This window comes from Protopterus annectens, chromosome 6.part0 (genome assembly GCF_019279795.1).
Source record: "Protopterus annectens isolate FY-2018-M chromosome 6.part0, PAN1.0, whole genome shotgun sequence".
Lineage (NCBI taxonomy): Eukaryota > Metazoa > Chordata > Ceratodontiformes > Protopteridae > Protopterus > Protopterus annectens.
Window position 1 is genome coordinate 929,208,731 of NC_056737.1, and position 14,369 is coordinate 929,223,099.

Genomic DNA, 14,369 nt, shown 5'->3' on the forward strand with positions numbered 1-14,369 from the left:
CAAAATTGTCAAATTTGCAACAGACTCCTCAAATAGATCCCATCACTGTCTTTCCCTAATGCAACTCAAGTGGCTGGCACTTCCTCAGCTACTTAGACTCAATCAAGCCATAGTTGCACAGAAACTCTACTACTACCCTGAAACAACTCCTGCCCTCCAACAACTAATTAAGCCCTACACCACCACTAGAGCCCTGAGATCTAGCAACCAAAATTTCATTCAAGTAATTAGACATAAAAATGAAGCAGGTAAATCTCTCTTTGCCTGCACAACAGCACAAACCTGGAACTCACTCCCAAACAATATAACCAGCACTACTTCTTGCACCCATTTCAAACACCTTTTGAAATCCTACTATTCTAATATCTGGCTCTGCTCTTGCTATACCCCAGGGTAGCAACATCTATGCTCAGTTGCAAGGACTATGCTACACTAGAACACTTTCCTTTACTGAGCTCTACTGCTATCCCACAGATTCATCCTAACATTTCATCAATCTAAAAGCAGTAAACATTCCAACACTTGTACTGTTCTGTACCATATCCCTTACCCGAAGAACACTCTAATCCGTTTCTAGACTAACACAATACCTAACAGAGCTTATCTTACTCTCATCCTACCTATACCTTTACCCTATTTTATGCCACTATGGGAATTTATTTACTTCTCGGTTATACTAAAGCATAAATGTGTTACAACTTTATATTTACTAATATTTCTACAAAAAAAAAAAAATGTATATATATTTGTACTAATTGTATATTCTACTAGAGTACTGACTGTATATTCTACTAGAGTTATCACATGCCATGTAAATGGTCCTCTGTACTACTTATAAATGTTAAGAATTGCTTTGTACTGTTTTAATCTAATATTGTATTGTATCATAGAGCTTTTCTCCCCGGGCCTCCGCTGAAAATGGACCTGTGTCCAGTCGGACTTTCCCGGTTAACAAAAATAAAATATAATAAAAAAAAAATAAATAAATAAAATAAAATTTGAATATGTTAAGTTGAAGCTTGGTAATAAGAATTTCAACGTTGGAGTCTTGAGGTGGTTTATAGTTGTAGGTAGTAATCTGTAACCCATATTTAAATAGGATAGCTACACCACCACCCTTTTTGGTTGCATGGTCAAGTCGCAAAATATTATAACCAGGTGGGATGACGTCATTGTCTTTAGTTACAGGTTTTAACCAAGTTTCTGTTAAACAAAGAATGTCAAAGGAATAGACTTCCAAGAGAGCATGGAGTTGTGCAACTTTGTTATTAATGCTAAGTATGTTGAGGTGAGCTAATAAGAGTGAGTTAGGTGGTTTGATAAGGGAATGGATAGTAGATGGGTTGGGGTTGAGGAATTGCGTGGTAGTAGCAGTTGTTGGGCCTGGGTTTGGGTGAATATCTCCATCTTTTAAAGAGAAGAGTAGTGTTTGAAGTCTAGGATTTGGGAATTTACTATATAGAGGTAGAGATTTTCTGGGATTGGGAGAGTCATATCTAATGTGGGCTATCCTATGGTATTTTGCTAGTAGATAGCTGGGTGTAGATGTTATGTTAACATGGTTAGTGAAAATAGGTAGAGAAGGAGAGGTAGATAGCTTATTGAGGTAGAGAAGGTGTGGATATAATGAGTGTTTGTAGGAGGTTAGCAGGTAAGCTAAAGTTAGAGGTGGTAGTATGAGTAATCTCTGTAAGAGGGCTGGATTGGGTAGCTTATACATCTGGAAGGGTAAGTTGTTAGGTTGCTGTTATAGGCTCAGAGGTATACTAGGTGTGGAAAGGAATAGGTGGAGGATGTGGTGGGAGAGATAGGGAGTGGTAAGTGAAAGGAGGGAATTAGAGTTAAGTGGCCAATGGTGAAGGGTTTGTTATTGGTGGAAGAGGGGAAGGGTGTGGTTAGATTGTACAAGAGTAAGACCCCTGGGGTGGGTGGAATTTGGGGGTGGAGTAGGGTAGGGGAGCAGAGTGGGTAGAGACAAGTGAAGGAGAAGCTAGAGAAGAAACTATCAGCAATGCTAGTAACTGAAGGAAAGTTAGGCAAGTCAGGAGTGGGAAAGATCAGAGATAAAACAGAAGTCTATGAGAAAAAAAAAACAGGTGGGTGTAGACAGTTGAAGTAAAGGGTAAGTGAGAAAATAAGAGCAGGTCTAGGACTTAAGAGATGTAGTGTAATTACAAAAGAAATACAGAGGGATAAGCAGGAGATAAAGAATGGGATAAGGGTGCCACCTAGTGGGCAGATCTAGTATTACAGGTACGTATGTAAGGGAGCTAGCTGGTTTAGAACTAGGGAAGGAGTGATAGCTAGTAAAGGAGGTTATAAAGTAGAAGAGGTTTGTTGGATACAGGGTAGATATGAGGGGGGTAAAGGCTGCTGGCTGTTCAGACTCATAGTGTACTTTAGAACCTCTGAAGCAATAGTAGACGATAGTCAGCTTTACAAGCAGGACTTAGACAACCACATACTTTCTTGCTTCCTTGAGAGAGGGTGCAAAGAAACTAAGGCTGTTAGATGAGACCGCAGGTATTTTAATAGGGTCCTTTGTCACCAAGCAGGTAGGTACTTAGAGACTATATCAGGAACAGTGCAATGGGGAGCAGGGAACTTTAGGGAGAAAGAGAGACAAACGTGGAGGAGAGAAAAAAAGAGTTTGCACATAGCAGGTAGTTATGACAAACAAAAAAAAAGCTTTACATGAAGGCAGAATTAATAAAGTAGCTTATAATCATGTCCTTATTTTTGAAATAAGCTATTGGAATCACTTTTAAGTAGTACTGTGACATTATAAAGTAGTCTAAACTATCATTTAGAGGAACTCTGAATCAGGTTTACTGAAACTGGGAGCAAACAAAAACATAAGCTTCTAATATCCTATTACCAGCAAAAATAAAAAATAACTGGAAAGCTACCCTAGAGAGAAATTACTGTACTGCTCTCTGCAGGGACAGTGAGTTTATAGTGTGGAATACAACACTGAGAAAATAAAAATAATACTATCACTACTAGAGATGCTACACCTGGAGGGCTTTCAGCTGCAATTAGAGCAGATATGGCATCCAGGGTTTTTAAAACCTTTGGTGTGTTGTACCTGAGCAATCACTTGGGGGGTGGGGGAAGGGAGGGAAACCTTCAATTGGAATTTAAAGTAGCAGGGGAGAATCCAAGGTACTCTCCTAACCTAGCTAATTATCAAGGACAGCCAAGGAAATAAGGTAAACATACAGGCACCCTTGTTCAAGGACTGGATGGTTTCTTCAAGAAAAACTATGTGTAGGAATAAACCACAGGTGGAAGTTGTATGCTGCTTACTAGTCTGCAATGGCAGATTTTATTCTCTTTTATATTTGTATTCCCCTTTGCTCATTGTTTGAGGCACACAGTGTAGCTAAAGATAAAAGCAGCTGGAGACTTTGCACCTCTGTTTGGTGTTTAGTGAAGAAGAAGTATTGAGGAGGAGGGACTGAAGGCTATGACTATTGAGAGGGGATAAATACCTTCACACATAAAAAATTATCAACAGTGAAATAGAATGAAAGGGGTGGGAGTAGGCTAAGAGGAAGAAGGTTTGCAGATATTGCCCCTGGGGTATGCACTCTAGCTGACTGTAACAGATTTTAACAAGGCATAACAGTAGTTACAAAAGTTGGCACCTAACACTACACAAATGGCAACAACAAGGTTCCTGGAGTTAAACCAGGGGCTGCAGTCTATTTTTGGCTGATTGCTGGTTAGAGCTTTCTTTGCTTTTAGCTGGAGTGACAGGATTCCTTGCTCACACAAGTGTGTGCACGGGGGGGGGGGGGGGGGGGGCTTAAAGCGATCAGGTCCTCAGTGGCTCTAAAATTTGCAAAGAAGTGAAAAGGAAAGAATGTAAGACTAGAAGCAATAAAATAAGGACATCAAAATAAGCACAACCATCATAAATATTGTACAGAAAGCAGAGCAAGTGAACATAGCCTATTAGAAGTCATCAAGAGAAATACATTCAGACTCTGCAACTAGTCATTCAGCAGCAGTCAGTATAACTAGTAAGAATATCCTATTTCAGGACAATATTGCAACTATGTAACAGTTTTACCAGTTTACCATACATATCATTCTGCACTTTACAATGTATGTTTAACTTACAGAAACAGAATATACAGTAGCAGCAGTGTAACTAGTTGGAATATACTATTACCAGACAATATTGCAACGATGTAGCAGTTTCACCAGTTTACCATACATATCATTCTGCACTTTACAATGCATGTTTAACTTACAGAAACATAATATACAGTAGCAGCAGTGTAATTAGTTGGAATATACTATTACCAGACAATATTGCAACAATGTAGCAGTTTCACCAGTTTACCATACATATCATTCAGCACTTAAAAAAGAAAAGAGTATTTTTACATTAGCACTATTATTTAGAGGAACTCTGAATCAGGTTTACTGAAACTGGGAGCAAGCAAAAACAAAAACATAAGCTTCTAATATCCAAATATAAATTATACCAGCAAAAATAAAAACTAACTGGAAAGCTACCTTAGAGAAAAATTATTGTACTACTATATGCAGGGACAGTAAGTTTATAGTGTGAATACAACACTGAAAAATAATACTATCACTTACTAGAGATGCTACACCTGGAGGGCTTTCAGCTGCAATTAGAGCAGATATGGCATCCAGGGTTTTTAAAACCTTTGGTGTGTTGTACCTGAGCAATCACTTGGGGGGTGGGGGAAGGGAGGGAAACCTTCAATTGGAATTTAAAGTAGCAGGGGAGAATCCAAGGGACTCTGCTAAACCTAGTTAATTATCAAAGGACATCCAAGGAAATAAGGTAAACATACAGGCACCCTTGTTCAAGGACTGGATGGTTTCTCCAAGAAAAACTGTGTAGGAATAAACCACAGGTGGAAGTTGTATGCTGCTTACTAGTCTGCAATGGCAGATTTTATTCTCTTTTATATTTGTATTCCTCTTTGCTCATTGTTTGCTGCACACAATGTAGCTAAAGATAAAAGTAGCTGGAGACTTTATACCTCTGTTTGGTGTTTAGTGAAGAACAAGTATTGAGGAGGAGAGACTGAAGGCTGTGACTTTTGAGGGGGACTAAATACCTTCACATATAACAAATTATCAACAGTGAAATGGATGAAAGGGGTGGGGGTGGACTAAGAGGAAGAAAGTTTGCAGCTATTGCCCCAGGGGCTGCAGTCTATTTTTGGATGATTGCTGGTTAGAGTTTTCTTTGTTTTTAGCTGGAGTGAGAGGATTCCTTGCTCACACAAGTAGGGGGCGGGACCCAAAGTGATCAGGTTCTCAGTGGCTTAGAGATGCTACACCTGGAGGCTTTCAGCTGCAATTAAAGGACCAAGCCCCATGGATTCTCTTACCCCTTATTTTATTATGCTCTCAGCAATGTTCTTAACCCTCTGAGAATAAACAGTTGTTGACAGGCAGCCAAATCCTGCTTCGGTGTTTCTCCGGAAGCAAGATCAAATCACATGCATGCATTCACTACATTTTGAGAAATTACTTATCTCCCACAAGTGATGCAAAATCAATAAAAAGCAAGCATGTGCACAAGTATCTGTTGCCCCCTCTGGCTATTATGCTTGAGCACCATTACATGGGATATGGCTTTACAGACAACTGACTGTAAGTTAGGGGGAGAAGCATTTTATTTTTCAAAATAGCATTTTCTCACTTGATTTGCACCTACTGAATTACTTTTATTGAGTTGAATATATAACATTTGCATTTTCACATGTGACCCTGGTGTGCAATGATTGAGAACACATCTGCCTAAATATGTGTCTCCTATGAAAAATTATTGATGTAAGAGACTAAAGAAAATATTCCGGTGGTGGACTGACAAAGAAGAGCCCCTTCTGTGATAGATTGTAAGATAAGAATGCATCTGTTATTCTACAATTTGAATTGTGAATTTGATTAAAAGGATTTCTACTTAACCAGTCTAAGAAATGTTTTCTTTATCTAACAGGCCAAAGGAGTTCATTGAATGTGTATCTCATATTCGGCTACTGTCATGGCTACTTTTGGGATCTCTTACTCACACAGTAGTGTGCACAAATTCTCCCTCTACCTGTATGCCAGTTCCACTAGATGCTGGCTCACAGGTCGCAGATCATCTCATAGTCATCTTGATTGGATTTCCAGAGCAGTCTAAGGTACGTCATATTACATTATCCATTCATGGTTTGATGTTGTTTGACTGCTGTCAATTTATTTAGACTGAATAAAGCCAGGCATAGTCAATGAATATGCTGACATTTTATTAATTACATTTTCCTTTATCATTATGGAGTTATTACATGCAATCTATTTTAAAACAGATTAATTCCATCATTAGGGAACATCAAAACTATTATAAATAATTCACATTTCAACAGGAAGCATTTCTTCACTGCATTAGATTCAAACTGTATAGGCCTTTAAAAGCAAACATAGGAAATGTGATCCTGAGGTTTAGTGATTGCGAATTTGTTGCTTTTGTTATGCTTGTAAAATATGCACCATTGTAATTACAATTAATGGATCTATTATTCAGTGACCTTTAGCTAAGATGAAGTAAAAACTTAGTTATCTGTTTTAATGCACTACTTGTCTTGCTCCATAGAAAACAAATCAAAGATAAGTAATAATTCTTATTCCTTGAAGGTATGTGGTGTTACTGTTGTTTATCAGATTGTTTGAACATTTGCCTTTTACCAGATATGCCTACCATTTGAAAGTCTGTCAATTTCTGTTTTCTCTGTATACAAAAAACACCTAGTCTATTTCCTGTAGTGAATATATGTTTGTTGTGTATGCTACCAGTTTTTCTTTTTATTTATTTACTTTTATTTAGTTACTTATTTATATCTGTGAACTGGCACAAAGGCTGATCCACACAGACCTTTTTGAAGTCTTGCTTGTGAAACAGATACAGAGGATGCAAGCATAGTCAGTATATAGTGCATAATAAACCAACGCAGCATGTATTTGATAGGTATGATAGAAAATTCAGTAAGTGAGAAAACCTTCATGGACAAGGGCTGACATATAAACTCCATACAGACAGCTAGTGGGGACTGACCCTTGACCCTGAAGTTGTGAGACTGCATTACTAACAACTGTGCCCCTTTGCCATCCATGCATATGATTCCATTGTGTATTCAAGAGCTGCAGACTCCTACCTTTGTAGATATATCCGTGTGTAGCACAACAATTGTATATTCACAAGTTGCTCCCATCACATGTATTGCATGATGGTTTTGAATGTCAAAATGGTAAACACTGCATAGACACAGAATGATGAATATCAATAGGAACTGTATTCCAAAACATTGTTTCCCCAGGAACAGATTAAAAAACACTAATAAAGGATGTTATGCCTTGATACAAACATTTGTAAGATGCTGGAGACAGTAAACAGATTTCCACTGAAATGACGCCGGGCTGAATTTCCCGGAGAAATTTAACCAGGCATGGAGAAGTTCAAGCCTGTCAAGTATGAGAAGAAAAACTGAAGGCTGTATGGTTTTCATAACTAGATACCAAAGTCATTTCACCAACCATCTGTAATCTTATATTTATTACTTGTTTTGGATTTTAATAAAACTGTAATGCATTTTTCATACATTTCTGAAAACAGTGCATATGATACTGGGTGTAAAACAGGGCTATAAACTGATAACTTTGGATGAAATAGTAGCTCTAAAGAAATGTTCTAATGATAAATCCTTAAGAATTGTAAAAGCTGACACATAGGGTGCTAGAGTTTTGATGGATCACTCCATGTCAATATTATGCAGAGCATGTTACAGGATGCCGCATGCTATACAGAAGTGTGTCATAAAGACATTACAAAAAGTTATGGGGTACAGACGTTCACTCATATGAAAAGATGTTGAATCAAATTATTACCTTAAGAATGCATTCATACTTTAATGTTCCTTTTGCTGTAGTGGAATGCTTGTTTGGAATACCAAAGATCCTCAAGAATGTTGCCCCCCCGACAATTTTGAGTAGAAAGGGTTCAAACTTGATTGTGTTTCTGTGTTTAAAGACAGAACATCACTGGAAGTAGTTAAAAAGAAGGCATGTTTTATCAGAGACTCATTTACTTCTTTAGAAAAAATATGTGGAGTTTAAGTAAATGAGTCTGACATATTGGTGATAATATATGTCAGATCCTAATACTCAGTGATTTCACATGACAATGGGATTGAATGGGTTTTATATTTGTTGATGTATAAGTATCAATATACAGTGAGGGAAGTCAATTATTTAATGGAATATGTGTCTCAGGTATTGTCTGACAGTTATTTTTATTTAATAAAAAGTTTCACCATCAGTTCAATGGTGTAGCCATGGTAGCCAGTATGGATCTGAACTCTGCTAACTTAGTGATTGCATACTGGTAGGAAAAACACTTGTCACAACCTCAGAGTATTATCCAGTCATATATGAAAGGTTATAGTAGATTTATAGATGACATTGTTTTCGTTTGGGCAAAGAATGAGGAGGAGGAATAACATCACTGGATTTCTTGACATTACAGTAACAATAATTTTGGCAGGATTACATTTTTGGATCTAAATGTTTACAACCAATGAATTACACCATTCTGTGATATATCATTAGTTTTAAGAATTCAACAAGCAGCATCATTTGACTTTGTAACAATATGCATCTTAAACACATTAAAAAGAATGTGGTGAAGTCTTGTGGTGAGAATAAACCATTTAACTACCACCGACAATGAACTGGACATTTTGATTTGAATGTTACGCAAAACAAAAACAAAAAATCCATTTACTGTTTATCCTAATGAAGTGGCCCCTGAAGCTGTTATAGAAACCAAGGCTTTCAAGGTGAGGAATCAAGAAAAAACAGAGGAATATTGGTCTGTAGCAATGCCTTTAGTATATAAAATGGATGGCAGTAATATAGAGTATTGTATGGAATAATTTATGTGCTTTTAACTATACAGTATAAAGCAGTGTTATAAATGGATAACTTGGGGAAAATCCCAAATTTATTAACAAAACAGATAAGAATCTAAAGCAATATTCAGAAAAAGATGATATTTGTAATTCTGAGGCTGTTGGTAAAATGGGTACTTGGTAAAATGGGTACTTTTAAATGTTTGGCATGCTTTTCAGATAAATTAATTTCAGCTTATCCTAATTTTTATTGAACATTGACACACAGCAGTTATGGTGCTCGGAGATTTTTCACATGCAGTATTCACTATGTTGTTTACATAGCTGTTTGCATTTCATTTGAAATATTTTATATTGGTAAAACAACTCGGAAACTTAGAACTAGAATATATGAGCACAGTTGCACCATCAAAATAAGAGTGTGGTGAATGCATGGCATAAACATTCTACTTCATGTCCTAGGTTTAAAAGTGTATTACTTAATTTTATTGATCATGTTCAGAAAGATTATAGGGATGGGAAATAAGGCTGGATGCCAGTAAGCCCAAATGATTGAATGGGGCTATTAATTTTAAGCCTGTTTCAAAGAAAAAAAGAATAGAAGATAGTAAATATTTTTATTTTTGTTTATTCAACAGTTTCATGCATGTTTTTAAATAATATTTGTTGTAATATTATTTCTAATTTACTATGAAAAAGACTGTTTCATAGGCATCTGATGATTTCATCACATGATTTTGATGTATTTGAGTAGATGGCAGAATGTATTCCGTTAGTCTGCATAAGTCTTCTGAGTAAAGATGAAAGCACGTACATGTCTTTCATTTTAATAAGATATTTTCTAATTCTATTTTGTTCAAGATCTTTACTTTCTGTACCATTTTTTGAGATATTTGGTATCTGTAGATAAAACAGAAGTTGAAGGTATTAAATGAAATGAGTAAAATAAATGGAACTAGTATGGACGAGTCACTGGAGAGAAGGAGAAGGAAGGGGATGAGGAAAGTTGGAATATCTGATCTTTATGATACAAGGTTACACTTGATCTGAGGAAACAACTAAATCTAAGAGTGACAGAAAGGCAGTGGTCTGGACCTGTGTTCACTGGAGCATCAGCACTTCACAACAGTCTGTTATTAATTTTGGATAGTTTCATAGTTTAACCATAAACAATCCTTAGAAGTGTAACCATGCATTTGCATGAAGTTATTTTAATAATTTAAATATGAATAACCATAGTAGGTAGAGCATTTATATCATTACATTGGAGGGATAAGGTGCTACTTTAGGGATACATTTATGGTTTCCCATCCATTCATCCAAATTATGTTGTAACAGGTTAAGGTAAGCGCATTGTTTTATGTGGACAGGAAGATGATTCCAAAGAAGTGGAATTCTCTTTGATACATATATATCCCTCCAACATGTTCTGTTTATATTTATGAAGAGATTAAAACCTCCTGGATGGGTGTTTTAATGCCACCATTGGACTTGTATGTATGTAGTAAGTCTGAGAGGATAGGTCACCACTCAACAGCCTATATGATACTGAGAGTATGGACAAGGCTTTGAAATGATCGGGTGTAATTCTTATAATTGAGACCATTACTTTTCTAGGTGAGAAGATGTTGGGGCATTCAGTTTGTGTCGTGTTTGGACAGATACATGCCAAAAGGGACATTATGCTTTGATTGGTCTAAAAAGCAACAAATAGAGTGCAATTATTGCATCCCTGGACCTGTATGCCATACCCTTACTAATAAGCTATGGAATGAAGAAGGCCTTTCTTGCAATAGCAGATACATGATGATAGAAAGACAGTTTGATGTCTACATAGGTTCCCAGGACCCTAACTACTGGTCGATTTTCAGGAATGTGTTTTCAGTGTGATAGTTGCTGGGGACATTTGTGGTTCCTGAAATATACTATTATACTTTTTTTGGCTTTTAGTTTTAGTTCGTACTTTTGATACCTGCTATTTGCATGGGAAAGCCTCTCTTGGATGATCTAGGTGTTCATTGATGGATTAATAATGGCACCTAGTTTAACATTATCTTTATCAATAGTCAGGGGTGTAGCTAGGATTTTCAAATTTGTACTCACAGCTCTCAAACTGCTACCCCCTCCCCAGCCAAGCTACGGCCATTCTCGTAATTCACGGTTCGCTCTTTTAGCGTCGATGAAGAGGCATTCGCTGTAATGCCTCTTCAGTAATACAATATAAATTCACTTAAACTCGGTTCCTTGAATTGAAAATTAACCTGAAATGTCAGTTCTTTGAAAAATGCAGCATGGTAGTTGAGGTAGAGAATTTATGCTTTTGTTTTCTGTAACTAAGGTACAGGTTTTGAGCTTGAGTAAATTCCTAACCACCTGCTACCACTAACTAGGATGTTTCATTCACACACACACCCCTACCTACCTCTTAGTGCAAGAAATATGGACAAAGCCTAAAATAAACAGGGACAGATATTAAATAATGCTCTCGTGAACTTAGAAAGTTGCTAGAATAACAGGATTTGTGCTAGTATGAATTTTTCTAAAGGACATGAAGTCTGAAACTCAAATGTCTGTCATTATTTAGCAACTTCAGCCTTCAATGATTTTCTAGAAAATCACAAAATTTATGAGGAACAGACAAAAAATATGGGCCAAAATCTGGACATTCTGCAAAATTTGGACAGTTGAGAGGTATGCTACCTACCACACACACACACACACACACACACACACACACACACACACACACACCTCTCAACCTCTTACAGCAACAAACTCATAAATAAAACTGAGGCAAAGGCCCAAAAATAAGAACATTTTTTTAAATATTGCTCTTATAAACTTAGAAAGATAATAGAATAGTAGTAGGTCTTGCATTAGTACGAATTTTCTGAAAGGTATGAAATCTGAAACTCAAATGTCTGCCATTACTTTCTAACTTCAGTCTTTAATGATTTGCCAGTAATTTGCCAGAAAACCACAATTTTATGAAAAACGGACCAAAAATGTGACGCAAAAATATAAAATTGCCAGACAATACAGCGGGGAACCTATCAAAGAAGGGACACCATTTTAATATGAGCACAGTTAACTTAGAGCAGCTGACAAAATTAGAGAATCTACATGCATTTCTGAAATAAAAGTAATGTATAACTCTGATCATTACAGTTATTTATAAAAGTAAAGTAAACCCTCCACGTTTTCTTCCAAAATTGCTATTTTGCGGAGAGATTATTAGGGGGAGAGCAACATTTTGAGCCAAAATTGGGGACAGTTGAGAGGTTTGGATATTCCTAATTCTATAAAGTGATTTATTTGCACATACCTCTCAACCTCTTAATGCAGGAAATCTGGACAAGGCCAAATATATTGGGGGAACATACAAACAGTACTAAAAATTGACCTTGTATAAACTTAAGACAGTTGCTAAAATATCAGGTCTTGCTTTAGCATGCATTTTTCTGATGATTATGACGTCTGAAACTTAACGTCGGTCATTATTTAGTGACTTCATTCCTAAATGATTTGCCAGAAAAAGTTTTATTTTGCATTTTACAGCACGAACACCAATAAATATCTGCTAAACAAAGCAATGCAGTCTCACAATGAAACTAGACTTAGCATTAAAACTTCTCTGCCCTTGAAATTCACATTCATTGAAACAGCATTGAAACCCATATTCAAAGAAAATACATTTTGCCAGTGGCAGATAAAGATTAACTTTGGGCTGTTTTCAAATCATAGGCCCCTTGCACATGAAACATACACATGCTCTTTGATACACCTTCCATCATAAAAGTCTACACAAACTTCTACAGTCCACCAGTATCAGTAAATATGCACAATCTCTGAACTAGTAAAATCCATCTACATAATTCCACATTAGAGAAATCTGTAACTAATGAAGAGGCTGCTGCCAGCAAACAACTTTATATTTCGTGGTTTCATCTACAAATAATGTGCCTGTTGCCCTTGAGGAATAAATTGCCTATGTTGCATTAAAAACAATGATACACTAGTAATATTGCAATAGGGAATGGATGGCAAACTGATAACAGGTTCATAGTTACTACTAGATACCTTCGCCAAAACAGACTACAGCATCCACCCCCTTTACAACACAGTACAGTTTCAGCAATGCATCTACCTACTGTGGGAGAAGAGCCCACAGCCTTCTGCATCAAAAGCAAGTACACTACCTGTTGTGCTATTAACAGTGCAAGCAGACTCTGCATAAGCAGCACTAAACTTAAGTTCCCCTGCAGCTCTCAGCTCCTTGTAAAATGTTGACACTCAGCTGTATCTCTGAACTTTGCAGCACAAGAAATCTGGAAAAAGCCAACATTTATTGGGGGGGGGGGGCAAAAGCCCCAAAAACAGGGACACATTTTAAACATTGCTTGTATAATTTTGAAAAGTTGCTAGAATAAAATGCTGTGTTTATCACATTGCATATCTTGAACCCAGAACCATATACACTATAGTCAGTGCAACATACCACTATGCTAAATCAACAGTTTGAAAAATAGGAAGACAAACTTAATGGCTATCATTTAGATAGCTCTCAACCTCTTAGCACAAAAAACCTGGACAAACAAAGCCAATAATGAGGGAATACAAATTCAATTCTCACTTCACACCTTAGCACAAAAAACCTGGACAAACATCAAAAACAATAATGTGAGAAATACAACTTCAGTTCTCACCATAACTCACAACTATTAAAAAAGCAAATCTGAACAAAGTTCAGAGATGGTGGTGGTTAGGGACTTTAGACTATTCTTACCCTGAAGCAAAGGTACAGGGTTTGAGCCTGAACACCTATAGCCAGCAGGTGTATTATGTGAGGGCATTTTCACACAGACACACACACACACACACACACACACACACACACACACACACACACACACACACACACACACTTGTGATGTGAATGCACTTACTTCAGTTGTTGATTGCCTGCCTTCCTTCCATGCCTAATCCATTTGTGAATGCCCTTGCTTCACACACACTTGCCTTCCATTTGTGAACACACACACACTTGCCTTCCGATAATCCATTTGTGAATGCCCGATTGTTTCCCCGCGAATCCATTGCTTGCCTTCCAAACTGTCTGATAATCCATTTGTGAATGCCCGATTGTTTCCCACTCGTGAATCCATTGCTTGCCTTCCAATTCCAAACTACACCAACTCAGTGATTGTTTCCCACTCACAGCCAGCTGGACATGATGTCAGCTCACTTCCGACTGGCTGCTGGTATGCTCCTTAAAGGAGCCAACACCCTTTAAATACGTACGTTTTTTTTTTCTTTCAAAAAAGCTACCCCCCTTCTAAAAAAAGTTGTACTGAAATCAGTACAGTGCATATGCCTCCCGACGTCCCTGTCAATAGTGATATCTTAAGATATCAATAAACTTGGTGA

General features: G+C 37.1%; 1 protein-coding gene across 1 annotated transcript in view; it reads left to right on the plus strand.

Annotated features, from left to right (window-relative positions):
• Positions 1-14,369, plus strand: part of UNC79 (unc-79 homolog, NALCN channel complex subunit) — a 1,772,232-nt gene that overhangs the window by 1,584,366 nt on the left and 173,497 nt on the right. The window contains exon 46 of the mRNA XM_044074575.1: positions 5,996-6,182. Within this exon, the coding sequence (XP_043930510.1) occupies positions 5,996-6,182 (187 nt within the window). The remainder of the gene's footprint in view (positions 1-5,995; positions 6,183-14,369) is intronic.